The sequence below is a fragment of the Monodelphis domestica genome, chromosome 5 (assembly GCF_027887165.1).
Source record: "Monodelphis domestica isolate mMonDom1 chromosome 5, mMonDom1.pri, whole genome shotgun sequence".
NCBI lineage: Eukaryota > Metazoa > Chordata > Mammalia > Didelphimorphia > Didelphidae > Monodelphis > Monodelphis domestica.
The window spans coordinates 105,577,676-105,601,035 of record NC_077231.1 but is presented as its reverse complement, the minus strand read 5'-3'; the positions used below and the strand labels follow the sequence as shown (position 1 = coordinate 105,601,035).

At 33.8% G+C, this 23,360-nt stretch overlaps 1 protein-coding gene across 3 annotated transcripts in view; it reads left to right on the top strand.

The window, feature by feature from the left end:
* Window positions 1-23,360, top strand: part of ABCD2 (ATP binding cassette subfamily D member 2) — a 113,476-nt gene that overhangs the window by 4,053 nt on the left and 86,063 nt on the right. For all 3 annotated transcript variants that reach the window (XR_008912159.1, XM_001367263.5, XM_056799010.1), the window contains exons 3-5: window positions 7,252-7,373; window positions 19,266-19,431; window positions 20,289-20,383. Coding sequence is in view for 2 of the 3 variants with exons in the window: in XM_001367263.5 (XP_001367300.2) it covers window positions 7,252-7,373; window positions 19,266-19,431; window positions 20,289-20,383 (383 nt within the window). In the remaining variant the exon portion in view is untranslated. The remainder of the gene's footprint in view (window positions 1-7,251; window positions 7,374-19,265; window positions 19,432-20,288; window positions 20,384-23,360) is intronic.

Below are 23,360 nucleotides of genomic sequence, written 5' to 3'. Positions count from 1 at the left end.
TGATGCAGCTTCATATGGCACTGGCTTTCTTGACTTATTGACTATTGACTCACATTGAGCTTGTTGTCCCCTAAATACCTACATCTTTTTCAGACAAATTGCTGTCTAGGCTTACTTCCTACATCTCATATTTGTGGAGATGATTCTTTAAAAAGAGTATAATAATATCTATTATTATAATTATATTTAGATGCCATAAGTATAATTATAATAAGAATAAAACATCACTCTTAAATTTAATCTTATGATTTAGTCTAATACTTGATTCTGTCAAGATCTTTTTGAATCCTATTTTTTAGTTTTAGTGCTTATTATTTGCAAGGCTCCATTCCTTGACAGGAATACAAAGATGGAAAACAACCTAGGCCCTCTATATTTCTTTCTTTTTTTTTTGAAGGGGACTTTGGGAGGAAGAATTAACAGGCACACAAATAAATATGAAAAATAGTAGAGGGAGAATGAATAATAGGTTGTTTAGGTCTAGGCCTTTTATAATGGGTAATTTGGACACAGAGAGATGGAATAAGGGTAAAAATATTTAAATACATTTAAAACCAATGAGATAAAGTATTTGATGTTTCAGATTGGACCTCCAAAAGACAATTATCTTAATTTTTTTCTAATTAGTGTCTGTTAGAGGAGGACCTAATGACAAGTCTACAGCATAGTTAGCAATAATAAATGTTTAGAAGCACTGGCCTTATTATAGAACCCAGGGGCATGCAACACAGAATGCAATTATTAATAGTGACAAATTAACCCCACTGAGATAAGTAAGAAGTAAACAAGATATGTGAAGAATTTATTCCTGTAGGCAACTTAAGGTTGCTGAAAATGTTTTGTTTTAGCTCTGGGAGATACCAATTGTTGATTCCAAATTCAGGGAATAGAAAAGACATTCAAAAAGAGTTTTATTATGTCAACTTGAGGATGCCAGAATGAGACATTGATTAAACAAAATAAAATTTTATCTTAAAATAATTACATATGAAAAAACCCCTTAATTATGACATTTCCTAGCAATCTGCCTGAGGCTTTTGACAAACAATGAGAAAGTAATATCACAGCACAAGTAAAATGTATTTCTTCAAGCCATTTTCTTAAGATATTGATCCTCAGAGTCTTCCGTTCTCCACAAGGTTATGACATACATGTGATCTGTTGTTCAAGAATAAAATCTGCTTTAGACTCAAGGTGATGAAACTTGTGTTCATTATTATTCAGATTACTTTTTCAATACTTGTACCATTCTTAGAGAATGCTAAGATGTTTAAATCAATCAAGATTTAAAAAAAATAAAGAAGACAATTTAAAGATGGATAGGTGAGGTAGGAAAAGGGAAAAGTAATAAAGAGGGGATTTTTTTTCTTACTTGTTTTCCTGGTTCATGATACAAAAAAATGTAGAAGTAGCATTTTAGATCTGGAATAGATTTTAGAATGCATCTAGTTTAATTCATTTTGCAAGTGAGGAAATGAGGTCTGGAGATGTTTAAGTAGCTTGTCTAAAATCACAGAACTATAGAGCCAATGAATGGAAGAGCCATGATTAGAACTAGTTCTTATGGACACACAATGATGGGCTTATTTTATTATCCAATGTTGCCTCTACATTAGATGTAGGCTTACAATGTTTAGAGCTTCTGGCATATCCTAGCACCTTACCAGGTTGCTTTTTCCTTAAAAGGTATTGAATCTGTCCTTGAGACTTAACTGATGCTGGGGGGACTAAACCTTAAAGCATTGACATGGCTTCTTGATGCCCTAGGCACAAAATACAGTGCTTGAGGAATCACTAATTCCTCCCAAAACAAGAGGCAAAAGTCAACACACAGATTTTAGTTGTTAGAAGCCCTTTTCTTCCATTTGGGAGGTTTTCAAGAAGTTTCCTTTATGAGTTATGAGTTATGAGTTCAAAATCTCCTAAAATCTTTGTAGCCCTAAAAGTACTCTTCCAACCAAAGTAGGTCAAGGAAAAGAGACGAGGTCAAGGTTAATAGTGAGACTTCTTTTCTCTAGGAGATTCCTTCTTTCTAGGAGAAGAGGTTGATGATAGTTGAACTCCATACTTGCACCAATTTCTAAAATGAATATTTCTCAATTCATTTGATAATTTATAATGATCCTTTGGGTATGGCCAAATTTACTCTGCCTATCCAAACACAATTCTTACTGAACATCATTCAAGTTTGAAGGATTATTCAAGCCTACTAAAAATCTATGATCTTAGTTAATGAATCAAGGCTAAAATAGGATGGATTAGTTTAATCCCATCTTGCAATATGTAATATGTTAATCTATAACATATGTAGTACAAAGAAAAATATAGATATAATCTATTAATAAAATTATGGAATCATATTCATATAATATATGTAAGAGTGGGATAAAAATCTTATATCTAATATTTTAACATATGCGATCAAATGTACGCATGTGTTTACATATCCTATATAGGTAAATATAAGTGTGTATTGTCTCCCTTAGGTAGACCTCAATCTTTTTAAAATCAAGCAGTAATTGCTTAATTTTGTCTTTGAATCCCTAGAATCTAGCCTAGCACAGTACTTGGAACATGTTGTTGAGTCATGTTTCATTTGTGTCCAATTCTTCATGGCTCCATTGAGGTTTTCTTGGCAAAGATACTGGAGTGATTTGCCATTTCTTTCTCCAGAATATTTTACTGATGAGGAAACTGAAGCAAACAGGGTTAAGTAACTTGCCCAGGGTCACACAGCTGAAAAGTGTCTGGGACCAGATTTGAACTAAGGAAGATGAGCCTTCCTGACTCCTGGCCCTACATTCAGTTCTCTAAGTCACCTAACTGCCCATTTGGCACAGTAAGCATTTAATAAATTCTTCTCTTTGAATAAATATGTATGATTAATTAAAAATTTAAAAACAAAATGATGTTTAAAATATATCATTCTGTACCTTGAGGAAAATTAAGATACTATATCATTTGATAATATTACTTTGTAACCCATTCTTTTCCTCATTTTGTCAATATTCCATCTTTTAACCTAGTTCAAAAGATATCTCTTTCAGTCCAAACAAAGATGTGGTTGAGAAATGAAATCATTTCTAGCTCCTCTGGGCATCCACTAGTTAAGTATTTAAAAGTGAGATCATGCTTCTGTTTGCCTCTGACTTTCCTGTCCTTGATTTTCCTTTTCAAAATTAAGGGTGACTTGGTTTCCAAGAGAGAGGCCAAAGGAAATGGGGTTGTATGTGTGGGAGTGGCATGGAACCTGATGGGAGATAGTTTTTGTTTTTTGAACCAAGATTTCTAGAGGCATTTGGGTCTCAAAACAACTACCATTAATTAAGTTTCAAGGTGGGGACCTCCCTTCCTCACTACTAATCTTATTACTTGAGGATTGCCCCTGCCTCCCAATTTAACCTACCTCATGCCTACCAATCAGGATCCTTTGCCAGAGGAGGTCTCAAATGTACTGTCTGGCCAGTCAGAAGGGAGATACACCTAAGTTTAAAATGCCCTGTCAGATGTAACTCCAGATCTTTGGTAATTCAAAGAGACCACTGACCCAATTTATTTATTATTGCTAGCCTAACCAATAAATTGATCATGCCTAGGTCCTTGGATTACTGCTGAGGTGCCAGTGTGACCTGTTTTACTAACAGTATATATCATATGTATAAAATAATATGATCATGGTATGAATTAAAATGAAAATGATCTTGCCTTGGAGAAAACTGTGCTTCAGCATATTTTTTACTCATTACAGCCTCCAGTCTAGCACCTCTATCCCAAGAGATGGGTCACCATCAATCCTAAATTCATAATTGGTTGCTGTTTTGATCATAGTTTTATGAATTCACAGCATAATATATAATCCATTGCATACCTGTACCACCATTTGTTTACCCATTTCACAGCTGATGAGTTCCCATTTTGTTTTTTTCCCCGCTATAAAAAAAAACTCCTGAAATAAATGTTTTTTCCATGTCTTTGATCTTGTTTGGTCAGAGTATGCAGTTCAGGGACTTTTGGCATATTGTTCAAAGTTGCTTTCCAGAATAGAGAACATTGCCCTTGCCCAACAATTGAGATTTTCAACTTTGTTAATTTGATGGGTGTGAGGTAGAATTTTAGAGGTATCTTGATTTTCATTTTTTTTAATTAATTATTGGGAACGTTTCCCCCTTCATTTTTGTTAATAGCTTGCATTTATTTCTTAATGTGAAAGTTGTCCTTTAATTTTCTCTGACCACTTTTTTTATTGAGAGGCTTTTTCATAGTTGTATCAGTTCTCTAACTATCTTATGTATCAGACCTTTATGAGAAAATTGCTACTATTTCCCAGTTATATGCTTACCTTCTAATTCTAATTGTATTGATTTTGCTTGTGAAAAATATTTTGATTTTATGTAATCAAAATTGTCCATTTTATCTTCTTCTATGGTTACCTTTTATCTGTGAAGACAACCAACTCTAAATTTTTGAGTTTATGATCTTTTCTTTAATTCACTTTAATATAATCATTTATATGTAGGTCAAGTATCTATTTGGATCTTATTGTGATATTAGTGTAATGGAAGGGATTTATTGATTTCCCTAAACACTTATAAGAAAAGATAATATTAATATAACATATTAATAGAATATTAATTAATAGAATATAATTAATAGAATAGAATATAAGCAATATTCCCTTCCCTCTACAATAGGCTGGTTTTTCCTTAAAAGGTATAGAGACCTTCTTGGTGACTTCATTGGCTTAGAGGAGTAAGGGCTCAGGCTGTTGATGTGTCTTCCTCATCACATGAGTACAGAGCAGCTATGAAGTGCTCCAAAGTGTGAAAATGGGTAACTCAAGCTTGCTTCAGCTTAATCGACTTCAGGTGCCCTCATAACTATTCTTGTGGAATACCCTTCTGTTATAACTAAGCAAATCTCTTTTAAAATTATTGAATGACCCCTTTGAATTTTTATTTTGTTCCATTATTCTACCAGGGGACTAGTCTAACTCAGATCCACTTTGTAACAGAGGAATAATTCTTTGATTGAATTAATCAATCAATCCTGAGTCTAAATAGTGATTATACACCTCCTTGAATCATTCAAGGCTATTTCACAGGAGTCTCTGTCCCATCCTGAGGAATTTGTATGAAAAGGAGGAGATATCTTAGAACCAGATTGAGGTTATGAGGGTCTGGAAGTGGAGGGAAAAGAAAAGAGCTAAGACAAGCAGTGACAGCCTAGAGAAAGGAGAAAGAAAAGGTAGCATTGAGCTAGAGTAGAGAAAGAAATCTTGCAGAGGCCCATAGGTATCTTAGAGCAGAAGACCCATGCTAGGTCTTCTTTTTCCAATTTGCTCTCCTAGCCACAAACACTAACATACACGCAGCTGTTTCATTACCCAAATGTTTCTAATATTCTGATTTCCTCCTTAATTACAATGAGATCAAGAGATAACTAGAAATAGATTTCAATGTAAATTTAAACAATGTCTATGTCTAAATGGGAGGAATATTCCTAACCTCAGTAGGGCCTGGGAATGATTGTTTTTACATTCATAACTTTTTAGGGGCTAGTATATCATCACAAGCTTAAAACAAGCTAGTTTTTATAACAAAGTATCCTATATTGTCTATGGTCTTGTTCTAGTTCTAATTTCTGACATGCAGTTTTACAGTTTTCTCAGCAGTTTTTGTTGTCTAATGAGATCTTACCCCAGTAGATGGTGCCTTTGGATTTATCAAACATTATTCTATTATATCTAATTGCTTCTGGGTTCAAAGGACTTTTTTTGGCCTTTTCTCTTATAGAAACCCTATGCCACAGACAAAGTAGACTACTTCACATTTTCATGTGAAGTCTCTTCCCCACAATACATTTACAAGCGAAAAGTTCTTTCCACTAGGAGTTATCTTCTTTCTCTTCCCTCCTGTTCTCCATACATAGATACCTTTCATTCGGAGCCCAGATAAATTGTCATTTTCCTTTTGAATTCTTCTCTGATCACACCCAAACGGAAGTGATCTTACTTCCCCGATTATTAACACTCTCATATAGTTCATATTCTTGTATGCTGCATAATTAAGTGCTATGGGGATTTTTCTATGACATACTTTTAAAAGAATAAATGATATTACAGGTCATGTGGATCGCAATTGTTTTCTTTCATAAAACATGTCCTCTTCTTATAAATAAAGGGTCTGGAGAGGTGATTTTAGATTCAACTAAACAATTCAATGAGCAATTATTAAGCATCTACTATATGCCAGACATTGTATTACGTGCTGGGGATACAAAGACAAAAATAAAATAGTCCCTTTCCTCAAAGAGCTTAGATTCAGCTAAAGGGAAACAATTATACCCAGAATAGTAAATGAGAAATATTTCTCAGTCATTTTTGAGTAGGAAGAGACAAATAACAGCTGGGGATGGGGTAGGGATAGGAATCGGGAAAATCCTCATGGAAAATCTTGAGCTGAGCTTTGTTTGCAAAGAGGGTAATATATTTTAATAACTGAATCTCAAGGGGAACATCCTAAGAGAGTATCTCTTGTTTTCTAGATAAGATTTTCCAATACCTCTACTTTGGGCCACAAATATTGGATATCATGGTTCTGTATTCAGGATCTTTTGCCTGAATAGAAAAAAATGTCCTATGATTCTGCTTGATTTCTGATATCCTTCTCCCAAAAAGGGGGACATTAAAAATAAACATTTTTCTTTCTAAAATATAGTTACAGTGAAATTTCTTCTAAATTTAATTAAAATAAAAACCCCAATTTAAACTATACAGTAATACTGGTCAGCAAGGACTTTTTATTTAATATTTTTATTTTTCTTAGAGGGAAAAGGACAAGCAATATCAAATAATAAATGTTATTAAGTTTCAAAAATAGATTAACTTCTTTTGAGAGACAACATGGAGCACTGGATAGTACGGCCCCATTGATGTCAGGAAGACCTGGTTCAAATCTTACCTCTGATGCATACTGGCTGTGTAACCTGGGAAAAGTTCCTTTACCAGTCTCTAAGGGTATAAATTACAGACAGGCGTATAATAAAGAAAATTCCTATATCAGATAAAATCACAGGTCCAGATCTCCTCTCTTCTTGTCCAATAAAAATAAAATTTAAAACTTTCCTTAATAATTATAAATTATTAATTAACATATAATTTTTAGCTAGAATTGAATTGATTAAAAATACATTTGTGGAAATGGGGATTAAAGGCTACTTGACAACTACAACAGTTCTTGGTTTTTTTTTAAGATTTAGAGGATGATCAGAAACAAGCTATGGTTAGTGAACGTACAGAAGCCTTTACCACGGCACGAAATTTATTGGCGTCTGGAGCAGATGCCATTGAAAGGATCATGTCTTCATACAAAGAGGTACTGTATACTACTTATTGCCTACACAACACTATTTGAAAATCAAATACAATGTAAATAGTGAATTGGTGAAAGTAATATTCACCTGGGAATCCTACATAGATTACAGGAAAAAATCCAATCACATTAGAATAGTTGACTAGAACCTTTTTGATGTTGATACTCATCATTTGCTGAATTGTTCAACATATACATTATATTCCTCTTTCCTTCTGCTTTTGGTATAATATATGGCATTTGTTTGCTAAATTAAAGAGAATTGTAATCATTTTGTTTTGATGAATTTTTTAGATTTTTATGATGTAGGTATCTTAAAATAATTGAGACGTGGAAATGTTAAGAATCAATTAAAGAAATTATTACATAAAAATTAAATATTATCTTTCTATGGCCTTTTACTCCAACCTGTGCTCCTGTTTTTGTACCTTAATACATCCATGGGCCTGTGATCTCATGGAGATTGGTATTCTGTCCTTTGGTACAGACATAAATCTTTTTTCTTTTATAGGTCCTCTGTGGTGATACTTTAGAGGCCTTCCTATCTTTTGCATATAGAGTAAACCAATATAATTTTTGGACTGCCCATCTGTTAACTCTTATTCATGCAATATGACTGATATATCTCCTTTTCCAATCATACTTTGTACCACTCCATTTCCTTTTCAGTTACTCACTGATCTAAGGTCACAGAATTTGTGGTATTTTAAAATTTTCATCCATGGAGAATCACCAGGAAAAGATCAATATTTAAAAGATGAGTCTTTGCTCTAGAGAGAATCTTGAGATCATTCAAAGCACAATAAAGTTTCTAAAATGCAATATATTCTTCTCTCTCTTTCCTATCCAGTTCTGGATTCATTTTATTTGTAGTTAGTACCTCCCAAATATATGTATTATTACCTCAAGTTCTTTCTACTGCATATAATAATTTGGACTATAGGCATTTAATCTTTCCTGTGTGACTTATTAGACCAATCTCAAATAATCATGGAAAACTTTTAGAGCTTCATATTCTGCCACCATTTATCAATTGGAGAGTGGATTTTATTCTTTTAAAATTTAAATCAGTTTCCTATATATCTTATTTGAAAAGTCTAATTGGACTTTTTCAGAGAAACTTGCTGCAAAAATTGTTTTCCGCCTATCTACTTACAACTTTAGCAAAACTAAAATTTTGTGTCATCAGAATTATTCATTTTATCTTCTGTGATCCTGTCTCAGATTTGACAGATTAATTTCCTCCTTTTTCCTTTGTTGAGGATGTTACTTTTCATGTCTAAATCATATACATCTTTAAAGCTTATCTTGGTAGATAGTGTGAGATGTTAGTTTATACCAAGTTTCTGCCAGACTACTTTCTTGTTTTCCCAGCAGTTTTTGTTAAATAGTTCATTCTTGCTTCAATTATTGTAATCTTTGAATTTATTAAACACTAGGCTACTATGTTTGTTTGCTTCTGTATGTTGTTAACCTATTCCATTCCACTGATCAATCCAATTGTTACCCAGGATCAAATTGTTCTGATGATTACTGCTTTGTGGTAGTTTGGGCTGTAGTGGTACTTGGCCCCCTTCCTTTACACTTTTTTCATTATTTCCCTTTAGAGTCTTAATCTATTTTTTCTCCAGATGAATTTTTTCCCCCTAGCTCTATAGAGCTATCTTTTGGTAATCAAGTTGTCATGGCATAATGAAAATAAACTAATTTAGATAGTATTGCCACTTTTATTCTATTGGCTCAACCTACCCATGACAATTAACATTTTCTTATTTGTTTAAATTTGTTATTATTTGTGCAAAGAGTATTTTATAGCATATACTTCCTGTGTGTGTCTTGACACATAGATCTTTAAGTATCTTGTACATTGTTTTGTATTTTTAAATGAAATATTTCTATTTCTTCTAGATTTTGTTGGTAATACACAGAAATATTGATGATTTATGTGGGTTTATTCTATATGCTATAAATCTACTAAAGGAAAGAAAGAAGGAAATGAGCAAATACTAAGTGTCTACTATGTGCCAGGTATTTTGCTAAGAACTTTGCAAATATTTTCTCATTTTATCCTTGCAGCATCTCTCTGAGATGGATGTAATTCCTTTCCTCATTTCCCTGTGAGGACACTGAGGCAAATAGAGGTTAACTAGCATGCTCAGGGTCACATAGGGAGTGAGTATATATGATGCCAGATTTGAACTCCAGTCTTTCTGACTCCACTATGTCAAGTAACCCATAGTAACCTCAGAAAAAAGTGCTAATTTTCTTTCCTCTTTACATGTTTATTCTAAAAATGTATTGTTTTATTGCTATAGCTAGCATTTCTAGTGCAATATTGAAAAATAACAGTGATAATGGACATGGTAATTTACACATGATCTTATTTGGAAAGACCTTTATTTCATCCACCTAATAGATGATTCTGACTCATTTTTAGAGAATAAACATATTCAGTAAATCTTTATGTTCTAAATCATTTTAGTATTTTTAGTAGAAATGGGTGTTTTATCTTGTCAAAAAAACTTTCTATATCTCTTGATGTAATTGCATGTTGTTTTTTAAAATAGCATTAATTATTGTTATTTTTGCCAATGTTGAAGTTTCTTTACATTCCTCGTCTGAATTCAGCCTTATAATGGTGAATATTCTTGGTGTTGTAGTTTCTTTACCAATATTTTATTTGCAATTTTTGCACTGAAATTCATTAGAGAAACTATAGTCTGGAATTTTAATTCTTGATTTTGACTATCTGTAGTTTAGGTATTAGAACTACATTTACATATATATATATACATATATATATTTTTTAAATTTATATTTATTTTTTTAAAACCCTTACCTTCCATCTTGGAATCAATACTGTGTATTGGTTCCATGGCAGAAGAGTGGTAAGGGCTAGGCAATGGGGGTCAAGTGACTTGCCCAGGGTCACACAATAGGAAGTGTCTGAAGCTAGATTTGAACCCAGGACCTCCCCTCTCTAGGCCTGGCTCTCAATCCACTGATCGACCAAGCTACCCCCACTACATTTATATTATAGAAGGAATTTAGTAGGTTCCTATATTGTTCTTTTTTCCCAAGTATCTGGAATTATGGATGTTCATTTTTTCAATATTTTGACTTTTAATATTTCATGTTGTCTCATGGAATCATTGATGTCTAGTTAGTCCATTTCAATTTTGAGTGAGTTTTTTTTGTCTTTAAAAAATCTTATATTTAATTCAAGCTAATTCCCGTTCTCATCTTTTTTTTTCCTAATTTATTTTCCAATTTGACCCCCTAGTCTTGTTTTACTTTTTATAGAAATATTTTAAACTAAAAACAATTCTTGCTTCATTTCTTCCAGGAATTCTCTTGAACTTGTGCCCCAGCTATTTTGCAATTTGAGGGCTTAATGGTATACGTTTGGGGGTCACTTTCTTCCTCTGAGTTTGTGTCTTGATTTTCCCTGTTATCATAATAGCTGTTTTATGGTGGGTTTCTTTTTTAATTTGATAATTTTTCCAGTCTGTTTCCTGATTTTGAACTGAGCTCTGTATACTTCTGGAGGAAAAGTTCTGAGTTTGTCTTGTTTCTGCTTTCTTGGGGTATTGAATATTGTTATACCAGACTCTCAGGGACAGATTAGGCTGGAGATCTACATGTTTTCAGTACTTCCAAAGCAAAAAGTCTGCAGAGTTTGATTTTTCCCCATTGCTCTGAGCTGCACCAGTGCCTGACCTGACAATAGACTATTGCTGAATGCAGTCACTGTAAACTGGTTGAAAAGCATCCTTGGTTCTGTGACAGGACTGCAAGCTCCTATTTCTTTTGTGATTCCTGCCCTGGTTTTTCCTTTGCAGGCTTCAGATTGGGGTAGAATTTGGCATGGAGATTCTCCTCTGCTCTTAAAGTCTGGGAGCTGCACTGCTGCCTTTTATCCCAATTCTCCTTATTCTGGAAGGCTGTCCCTGGGCACAGGGCTTCTCAGTAGTTTACCCCAGATCTGTGACCTGAAACTGGGTATTGGGTAATGACACTTCCAGATGGCACTTATTCAAGTAGCTCTGCCCTGTTATGAGACTGTGCTCTGGGGCATCTCTCTTGTGCTTGAATGTTCCTTGTGTCCATGTGCTCCTAACCAGACCTCTTCTCCAGTGACCATAGGTCACTCTGTCCATTTCCCTTTGCTCTCCTAAGCTGGAAAAAAATGACTCATTATGGCTTCTTCTTGGTCTTCCCCATCAGAATTCAGTCTGGTGCCTTTTTTAAATAGTTATTTGGAGTAATTGGGGAGAATGAGGGCTTGCTGTATTGCTTTCTTGCTACTACACTGTCTTGGCTCTGCCTCAGCTCAAAAATCTTTGAAATTACTCATTATTATAATATTGATGTTATGATATAAATTGATATGCATCTTACTTTGCTGTGTCATTCTTTTTTTTTTTTTAACCCATGCCTTCTATCTTGGAAGCTACACTAAGTATTGGTTCCAAGGAAAAAGAGTGGAAAAGGATAGGCAATTGGGGTTAAGTGACTTGCCCAAGATCACACAACTAGAAAGTGTCTCCGGTCTAATTTGAATCCAGGATCTTCTGTCTCTAGGCATGGCTCTCTACCAGTGAGTTTCTTAGCAGCCCTGGGTCATTATCTTTATTGAAATTATTGATAATTTCTATGAATTCTTCTCTGATACATCCATTATATAGGATTAATTTCTAAAAATAATTTAAAATTGTTTCTTCAGTAGTCCTTTATTGAATATAACTTTTATTGCATTGTGGTACATAAAAGTTGCAATTAACATTTCTGCTTTTCTGCATTTGCTTGTAAGATCTTTGTGCCCTAATACTCCTTTAGGTCTTGTGAAAATGCCTTATACAGCTACAAAATCTATATCTTTATAACTATCAATATCCATATCTATTTTTGTGCATAATCACTCCTTTCTATTCTCATTCAAAATTCTCTAGACCTCTATCATATCCAACTTTTCTAATATTCTATTCAGGACTTTCATTTTATTATCCTGTTGGTTTTTCCAGAAAAAAAAATGAATGCGAATGAATACCAAAAAAAGAAAAAAGAAACCTCAGAGAAGCAGCCAGCCCAGCATCTCTCTCCCCTAAGCCAGCCTCCCCCCCCCCCAGGCCCTCCCTTCAAGGGCAATCCCCAAAGACTAGTCTCTGACAAAAGACACCAAAGAGGAAGAGGGGAAACAATAGGGGGTAAGGTTTTGGTTAGATTTATATTATCTGAAAAAGAGAAGTTGAAGCCTTCAACGACTAGTTTGCTGTCTTTTTTCTCCCTTTAATTTAACTTTTCCTTTCAGAATTTAGATGCAATGCCACTTGGTACATATATGTTTAGTATTGATATTCATATTTTTTCTGGTGACTTTTAGCAAAATATTGTCTCTCTGTCTATCCCTTTTATTTAAGTTCATTTTTACTGTTTCCTTGTCTGAGATCATGTTTGCTATCACCGTTCTGTTTACTTTAGCTGATACATAATAGATTATCCTCCAGCTCCTTATTTTATCTGTGTGCATCTTTTTACCTAAAATTTGTTTCTTGTAAAGGACATAGCATTGGATTTTGCCTTTTAATCTATTCTACTGTCTTCTTCAAAACTTAGCACAGTGCCTAGAACAAAGCAGGTGAAACAAATGCTTGTTGATTGATGAATTTTATGGGTATGGTATGTTCATCCTATTCAATTTCACAGATTTTATAATTGTATATGTTCCTCCATACTATATTCTATTTTACCTTCTCTTTATTTCCTACTCCTTCTTTATTAATAAGAAGAGGATGGTGAGATCTGTGCCAGTCCTCATCCATAGCCTACACATTCTTTGCTTCCCTTCCTCTCTCCTTAGAAGGTAGATTTTATTCTGCTTATCCATTTCTTAATCTATTCTCCCTCTTATTTCCTCCTCTCTCTTCTACCTTTTACCTCTTGTGTCCCTATGAATTTCCCAATATATTTCTGTTTCTAACACTGTTTGTGTGAGTATATATATATATATATATATATATATATACACATATATATATTCTTTCCTTCTTAGTTTTAATGACAGTGAAGTTCAATGGTTACCTACTCCTTTTACCCATTACTCCTTATTTGTATAGATTTCTTGCACACCCTGTTCATATGAAATAATTTTCTTTCTTTTTCTTCTCCTCACTCCACTCCCAGTACATCCCTCTTCTCCCTTTCCTTTCTTCTTTGATAGTTATCAAAATATAACAGAACCAAGAACACCCCTTTTGTCTAATTAGACTCTTATTATGGCCCCTGATGATAGAATTTTGTGGAGACACATGTCATCTACTTGTATTAGAATGTAAATATAGTGAGGCCATAAGTATTATGTTCCAAGACCTACAGGGAATGGCTGAAACCACTCATATAAGCAAATACCTGCATTTGGGGAAGAAATCACATATTTGTAAATATATAGAAAAAAGTATGTTTCCCATCCAAGTATACATGTTTGGAGGAATAAAAATGTCATATATATGTATATCTATGTTTAGAGATATGATGAATAGATAGATTGATGGATAGATAGATGGTTAGATAGAAGAGACAAATAGATAGACAGACAGAGGAGATGGATGGATGGTGTGATATGGAAATCACTTTTAAAGACTGATATATATTAATTTAAGGTCGCCAAGGAATTCACTTAAGAAATTCCAAAATGAAACACTCAAGTCAGAATGGAGTTTTATGGTAGTTTAATTACAATGGGAGTAAGAAATTATTAGAGGGAGAGAAAGAGGGAGAGAAGGGAAGAGGGAGAGAAGGAAGAGGTTCACTCAACCTCCTGGCAGAGCCAGAGGGAGTTTTAGGCCTTGGAGGGCCAAGGCAAGGAAGGGAGTCAGTCCTTTCACTCACGTGACCAATTTGAAGGAAAGCTGTCTGCCTCCTCCCTGTTCAAGCTCCAGAATCCAACCGCATCTAGCCCTGTCCACAGGAAGTGAGCAAACTCCAGAGGCTGTTCTCTACCTCACTTCCTGTGCCTCACACCTGCCAGTGGTGGTTCAAGCTTGGCTTAGGGCAGCCCAGGGGGGCAGTCAGTTGTTTCTGATTTGTCATTAGCTAGCACATGCCTGTGTAGTAGTGTGGGTGTGCACATTCTTGGGTGCTAGACCAAGCAAGATGGAGGAAATTTAAAAATCACAATGATAGATAGATATTTTCCTATATATAAGAAAGTAATTACAGGAAACACTTTGATACCAAATCAAAATGACTCAATCATGAATTAGTCTAGTAAATAAATAAATAAATAAATGTGTGTGTGTGTGTGTGTGTGTGTGTGTGTGTGTGTGTTCTGTCTCTTCACTCTTGCCTCAGGGTTCTGGGGCCTCCCTCCAAAAAAATCCTTAAAAAATGAAAGCCAAAAAAGGTGAGAGTGAAAGCAGAAGAGCCTGAGGCCAGGGAGTACCACTAATCCAGTGAATGAAACCATGGGCAGGTCTCCAGCACTTTCTTGCCCTGCTCATGGTTGACTGCAGATAAATGAAACTGTATAAAGAAGAACCGGGGATAAGAGACCCTATTATATTTTGTCTTTTGTTTAATTTTCTTATGATTGCTCACTCACTTATGTTTACTTTTTTGTGTTTCTTTTGGTTTCTATGTTTGTATTTCACAAATTTAATTTATCTTTGGTATTTTTATCAGGTGTGCTTGAAATCCTATATATATCATTGAAGGTCCATTTTTCCTCTATAGGATTATGCTTAGTTTTGCTGGATATATTATTATTAACTATAATCCTCTATCCTTTGCCTTCTGGAATGTCATATTCCATGCTATCTGTTTCTTAGAAGGATAGTTGAGAAATCTTTTGTAATTATGACTGATTCCTTAGTTCCTGAATTTTTTTCTGCTTGCACTGTTGTTTCTTTTATTTGGAAATTTTGAATTTTGACAATATTATTCCTGGGAACTTTCATTTTAGGATTTCTTTTAGTTCATTACTGGTGTGTTCTTTCTATTTATATATTATTCTCTGGTTTTAAAATATCTGAGAAATTTTATTTTACAATTTCATGAAATAATACACCTTTGGGTTGTTGTTGTTGTTTTTTGCTTTTAAGTATTTCAGTAATTCTGAAATTACCTCTCCCAAATCCATTTTCCATGTCAGTTGTTTTTGCCATGGAATACTTTCCATTTTTTCTGTTTTTCAGTTTTTTACTTTATTTTTATTAATTATTATTGTTTCATGGTTTCACTATTTCCTATTTTATACAATATAAATTATTAATAAATCCATAAGGTTTTATACCTCTTCTGTCAAGCTGTTAATTCCTTTCTTATTTTTCTTCCAAAGTTGCCTTTTGTTTTTCAGGACTGTTTTCCTTTAGGATTGTAATTTCATTTACAAAAGTAAATAATTTTAACTTTTAAAAACTTTGCTTCATCTCTTCCAGGAATTCTATTTGAACTTGTACCAACCTGTGTTTTTCTTTGAGAACTTGCTTGTAAATATTTTAGAGTCATTCTCTTCTGGGTTTGTGTCTTGAGGATCCCTGACACCATACTAGCTTTTTTTTTTATCCTGTGATTCTTTTTTCCCCTTCATTCTTGTAGGCTGCTTCCAGATTACTTTATATTAAGGACAAGTTCTGTACATATATAAAGGGAATGTCTGAGCTGACCATACATCCTGGGGTCCTGCCACTGTTTTCCTGGTGTATTAAGTGTTATGTTATTCTAAGATCTTAGAGAAAGCTTAGGCTGAGACCAAGAAAGCTTTTAGTGCTCTCAAAGAGTTCAATCCAAGGAAAAGTTCAATTGTTGCCTTCCCAGTCAGAGTTCTACAAATACTTAACCTTTGATCAACACATCTTTAGGCTTGCCTCAGTTGGCACTGCAACTGGCTATTGCTGGGCTCAGTCACTTTGAACTAGCTGGAAATCCCTGCTAGTTCAGAATTACAAAACTGAAAGTTTCCCCTTCAGTCTGAAACTATTTCACTTTTTATTTCTGTGGACATTAGACTGGGCTAGGGGTTAGAACCAAGACCATATTGCTGATACTTGCTTTTGAATTTGCTCCTCGATCATTTATACAGCCTAGGGATCGTGACCACTTCTTAACACTGGGATGGAACTCCCTAGCATATCTTCCCAGTCTACTTTGGATCTGTGGCAGAGAACTAGGTAGTAGCATTCTTGAACTAGGCACAAGGTCTGTGCTGGAGCTGAGACCTCTTTGTACCCAGCTGCATGGCCTTGGACCTGTTTCAATGACTGTGATGGAATGCTTCATGTCATCATCCCTGTCCAGACTCTCTTCAATTCCTGCAGACTTCTCTATCTACCACTGCAGGTCAATTTGGGCTAGAAAAATGACTCAGGATTTTTTTTAGGTTTCCCAATTAGTACTCATTTGTTTGCATTTTCTACATCTGTGTGGAAGAGCTTGTGGAGGAGATCTTTTTCCTCCTACTCAATCATCATGGCTCTGCCTTCTGTCTTTCCACTATTGGTTTCATCTACCAGCTATCATATAGAACTGAACTTTCCATGTAAAGAATTTGGTGTTGTACCTGATATCAAGGTAGTAGCTACTCTGGGAGCATTTCCCCAAACTGTACCACCACCCAAAGTTTGGCATCCCCAGAGGGGTGATTAACTACTTCTGATTTAGGGTTTGCTATTGAGTCTGGCATTCTAGTACTGTTGATCTTGATTCTCAAACTCAATTAATCCTTATAAAGAGAGTTTACTCTGAAAATAAGGCAAAAATAATTGTTATAAAACATCTTCCTAAAATTGGGGTGCAGTCTTCCAGCATATAATCAAAGTATAAACAATGTATAAATATAGACTTAAACTATGATAGTTGCAAGGTCTATGCATAAATAATATGTGTCTAACCCCAGAAATCCTTAAAGAGTCCTAATGAAATTCCACAGAGGTGTATGCCTCTGCTAGGTTCCGATAATCAGTGCATTTCTGGAGTACAATGCTAGCTTTTCTTTCTGCCACAAGAGATCATACTTCTTGAAGGTGCTGCTGACTTTGGGTTCAATAAATTTAATTGAGTAAACACTAAGAGCCTATTATGTGTCTGAAACTGTGCTAAACTCTGCAAACAAGAACAAGGGATACAATCCTTGACTTCCAGGAGCTTACAGGCTAATGGTGGAGACCAGATACAAAGGGAAGGTGAAAGATAGGAGTGGGGTGTGGTTTTGAAAGGTATGATATTCTCTGCAGTTTAAACTAAACAGCTACTCGTTGAAAATGGAGAGTTACCTGGAAAGTTCTGGGCCCACTATAAAAGAAGATTTTGGGTGGAATTGACTGTCCCACCCTCTGGCTCTCCAGTTGGAGAGGAGAGACATCTGAGGGATCTGAGATGGTTTTGAATAAAAAAAAACTTAGTCAGTCTCCATGGTGATGAGATGTTAGGCGATCAGCTTATCCTGGGGGAAGCATGATATTCCCATGAGACTAAACCAAGCAGAGCTGCTGATGAAAAATGGAGAATGACATTTCTTGTGTATAATGCTAGCTTTCCTTTCTGCCATGAGTGGTCAAGCTCCATGAAGCTGATGCATACTTTGGCGACTGTATAGATTTGTTTATAGTCATTTCCACTACCATCAATCATTGTTCTGGTGGCCAGTGCAACTTATACCATTCAGCTCTGGTGTCCAGTGGGACCTCTGATAGATAGATGTCTGGATCTTCAAAACTCACAAAGTTTTCTAAATTCACTCATCTTGTAATACTTACTTGCCTAAGATCAAAACAAAATGAACAGAGAAAGAAGCATCCAGGTGCTCCCAGCAGCCATCATCAGGTAGGAAACAGGACTGCCCCCCTTCCTGGTTTTCTGGCAATCCTGTCTTATCAAAGGCACAGAAGAAAAGAACAGATGAACTGATGGCCTTTTTTTATATACTCATTAAAGTTCTGGCTCAGCAAGTCTGAGTCAATAGTTTTGGCTTCCACATCCATTTAGAGAACTTTTTGTTTTCATATAGTATTAGCCACTTAGTCATGCATGACCAGAGACCAGTTCCTCCCAAGCTTCCATTTTATCTCTCAGACTGAAACCTGTCAGGGAATATTAAATATTAAAGACTGATATCCATAAGCAAGTCTTGCCCTCTTACACTGATTTTACAACACAAGAAAATTTTAGTAAGAATGCTTGTGAAGCAAAGTTAATTTACCAAGATAGTATATCTAGTCAGTCAACCAGAAGTAGTAGCTAAGGGTTTAGAGTCATCAATTCAGGTTACAAATGATTCACTAGAAAGGCAGAAGTAAAAGGTTGCTCAGGGAGACTGGTTGGTGTTGGTGAACTTAGATATAATATTAAGGCAAAAATGGAATTTTTAGTTTGTGTACCCAAGATAAAGTCCAAAACGTCAAGCACTGGAACTATATATTAGGTTAACACAGTAAATTTCTCTGGAACCTGGGGTCTTTAAAGCAAAAAGAGTTCGGGATAATAATACTTTATTGTTTTAAATATATTCAGTTAAATTTATTTTTAAATTTTGTCATTTTTGTTTGTACATTTATTAGTTTAATTATAATAAGAATTGTGGAAATGGGTTCAGATCAAGGACACATGTGATACCCAGAAGAATCACGTGCTGGCAATGGGAGGGGTGGCAGGAGGGGGGAGGGAAAAAAATCTTTGTTTCCAATGAATAATGTTTGAAAATGACCTAATAAAATAAAATAATAAAAAAATTTCTTTAAAAAGAAAAAAAAGAATTGTTGTATTAATGAATATTTTATCATCATTAAATAATAGACTAAGAATTTGACAAAATGGAAAAATTATTTAGTAATTTTATTTATTAATTTAGTAAATTTATTTGGTAATTAAGAGTGTAATATTAACAAATGTTTTATTTCTTAGATCACTGAATTAGCAGGCTATACTGCTCGAGTGTACAATATGTTTTGGGTCTTTGATGAAGTAAACAAAGGTATTTATAAAAGGACTACTTTTCAAGACACTGAAAATCCTACGAGGATTGGAGATAAAATAGAATTACCTCTCAGTGATACCTTGGAAATCAAAGGTAATAAATTAAATTTTAAAAATTTCCCTATATTAAAATATTTCATTATTTAATGATCAAAAATGCTTTTTATAAGATGCCAGTGCCTTTAACCAGGCATAGTAAATGCTCCTTTGCAAATCAAAAGCTGTTGAAATACATTACCCTTAAATTAAAATATTTGACCTGTGACAAATTTACTAGAGACATCTTTGTGAATTATGCATGTGACAGAAAGAGTTGTTTAAAATTTAAATTCATATTTCCTGGTGCTTTAGCATGAATGTCATGATATTTTAACTTAAAGATACCTGTTATATTGTTGCATAAGTAACATGTAATGAACTATTTCATACTTTTATCCAAAGTCAATTTTTTCAAAATCCACTAGTTTGAGTATATGCTTTCACATAATAATCCTTATTTCAATTGTTTAGTTTTCTTATTATTGTATTTTTTGTATTTTGTATTTTTATTTATTGTATTTTTTTATTGCATGATTAAAAAAGCTCTTAATATTACTTTTTATTTAGTATCATCGTATAGAAGAAAAACCACAGAAGAAAATATTTTGTGGGTAAAATAATAAAACAAATATACTAAAGTCTACTTTAAAAACAAACAATCCTATTAAGTTTAAAATAAAATTTAAAAATTATAAACTGTTTGAGAATAATTAGTATAATTACATTTGCCAAAATGTCCAAAACCACACTTGATTTGCCTCCAAAAACTGACCTTGACATTTGTTTTTGTAACTTTAGGAACTATTTTGAAATTAACTTATTTTTATAAATATACTTTACATTTGTAGTCATATATCAAACTGATTGATCAAAGTGATGCTTTTCAAATTTTTAATTTTTCTTAACTTTTAGGAAAAGTTATTGATGTTGACCATGGAATTATTTGTGAAAATGTTCCAATTATAACACCAGCTGGTGAAGTGGTTGTTTCTAAGTTAAACTTCAAAGTAAGTTAATTTATTTATTATTTATACTATTTATTCAAGAATTTTCTAATTGTTGCAATCACATTAGTACAAACTATCTCAGAATTCATATTAATTGTGTTAATTATCTGAAGGAATATATATGAAAAAGATGGGAAATGAAGAAAGAGAATCTCAGTTGCAAATAGGAGCAGATAATGCAATTTCTTCTTCTAAAAACAGTAAAAAAGAAATATTTAATTTCCAATTCTATATTTATAGTTTGAAAGTCAAATCAGAGACAGGAGCAATAATTTTCCTTAAAAATGAATATCTGAAAATAAAATGTCATTTATTGTATTGTTCTTATGTGAATTACTCTAAAACATAAGCCTATATTGTAATGTTGTCATGGCTAAAATATACTAGTAATTTACAAGCCATTTACAAGTTTTATCCTAACATAGCTATGATTACTGCTTTATGTAACAGTGACTATTATTAGAAAGACTATGCAGAAGATAATAAATCTGGATTTGATCTTTAGTTCTTACTCTTGTATAAATTGTGTTGAAAGAATATTAATCTAAATTCTTAGCCCTTCACTATTAAAGCAGATAAAAGTATTTGATAGATTGCTCTGAAATATTATAAAAGTAAAATATATGAAATTCTGTTTTAATAACAAGTATTAATTACTTTAATGAATGTTGATGAATTAAATTCAAATGAAAAAATGACTAAAACTAATGAAGATTTAGCAGTTCATGCTCTGCACTTTGTAATCTTAATGTTTCTGGGGGCATTACCAGGCTAAGTGACTTCCCCAGGGTTACAGAGCCAGGACATATTAGAAGTAGGTCTTTAACCAAGTTCTTCTTAACTCTGAGGGCTGATCTCTATCCACTCCACAGTAGCTTCTGGTAAACAGTATGTTTTAATCCTTTATCATTATTTAAAGCCCTTATAACCTTTCTGTCCTTCATAACACTATTTCTTGTCAGGATGAGTAAACCAGGATAAATTCATAATGTTTCTATTTATTAAAATTAACAAGGTTCCTGAATTCCTCCTCATATTTCTATCTATCTATCTATCTATCTATCTATCTATCTATCTATCTATCTATCATCTATCTATCTATCTATCTATCTATCTATCTATCTATCTATCATAATTATCTGTTTTTTCTAAATAACCCAGAATGACACAAATTTAAATTCTGAGTTTTCTCAGTAAAAAATTCCCCCTCATTCTTAGTTTCTTCTGAAATTACCTCAAAATTATCCAGCATATAAATTTATCCTGCAAATGTCTTGTTTGTAGAAAGTTATTTACATTTTGTCATTAGACTATGAGCTCTTCAAGAGCAGAGAATTTTTTTTCAGAGATTTCTTTGCATTCCCAAACCTTTGCTCAGAGTCTTGTACAGAGAGTAGATACTTAATAAATACTAGTTTACCAACTCTGTTCAGCGTAGTGTAGCTCACAGTGAGGGCTTTCAGCAAGGAGAGCTACTATTTCAGGAATTGTAACAATTTGACTTCATTCTTTCTAATAATAATAGATAGTATTGATGTAACATTTAGGATTTCCCTATCTATATTATGTAAAACTCTCTCTATCTTAGGAGGCAGAAGAGCAGTAAGGGTTAGACAATTGGGGTTAAGTGACTTGCCCAGGTTCACAAAACTTGAAATGTCTGAGGCTAGTTTGAACCCAGGTCTGCCTGACTCCATGCCTGGTGCTCCATTTACTGTTGTTAAAGGGATTTTCTTAATCTCTCCCACTGTCTCTTTAAAAGACAAGAACAGAAGGATTTCTAAGTATAAACTGACAGGTGTCTGTGAGAGAGAGCCGAAGATTCTATTACCTAGGAGACAAGAGAGATATATAAGGAAAGAATCAGTTGACAGTTGGTCTCTGGACCTTGAAGGAGCAGGTTTTCTGTCTCTTGGGTTCTGACAGTTTTGACTACTGACAGTTGGGATTGAGAAAACAGATTTAAGGAGTTCACAGGTGATGAACATTTATTAGTATAGGTAGGGAATTAGTGAATAAATTTATAGGTAGAGTAGGTTAGATTAGGTCTGGCCTGGCCTGGCAGAAGAACCTGTCCTTGAAGACAATTAGAGTCAGGTTTTTTAAGAAATTTTAGTTAGTATTAGGAATTTAGGTATAATCATAAATTATTAGAGTAATAATCTCTCTTTCCTCCTTTCTGTACCTCTTGAATTAAACTGTTTTATCAAATTGCTCCCCTCACTTTTGTCAAACTCCCACCAATTAACCCTTATAGTGTGCAATGTGTTTGTGTGTATATATATGATATATACATAAATATATATAAATATATATGATATATACATTCACATATAAACAGATATGACATCTCATTTGAACCTTAGAACAATGTTGTTCTGTTGTTATTACCCCTATTTTACAGATCGAAGGCTGAGAGAAATTGTATTTTGAAGCAAATAGCACATAAATGTGTGAGGCAAGATTTTTACTCAAATCTTTCTGACTCCAGGTCCAGTGTTTTACCCATTATACTTTCTAGCTGCCTCTAGGTATTCCTGGAATGAGTACACAAAGGAAAATTAAAGGTTACATCCTTTCCCTTACATTCATTTAACTCTGGGCTATGAAAACAAGATCCAGTTAGGCCAAATTAAAAAAAAAATCTGTAATAGGAATTTACTAAGAGAAATTAAAATACTGGAGAAATGTAAACATGACTTCAGTTTCCTTAGAAAGAAATTCAACTTCCATTGATGAAATAGAAGGAACTGTGGATTTGGGGCCAGAGGACCTGGGTTTGAATGCTGCTACCTATTATATTAGGAGTACCAGAAAATGAGTCTGGAGAGGGACTTGTTTTGGAGCACTGGCTTTGAAACTTTTTGGTGGACTTAGGAAAGTCACTTAATCTCTTTCAGTCTCAATTTTCTTATTTGCAAAATCAGGATGATAATATGATTTAACTCTTTATAAACCATATTAAAGTATTATTTTA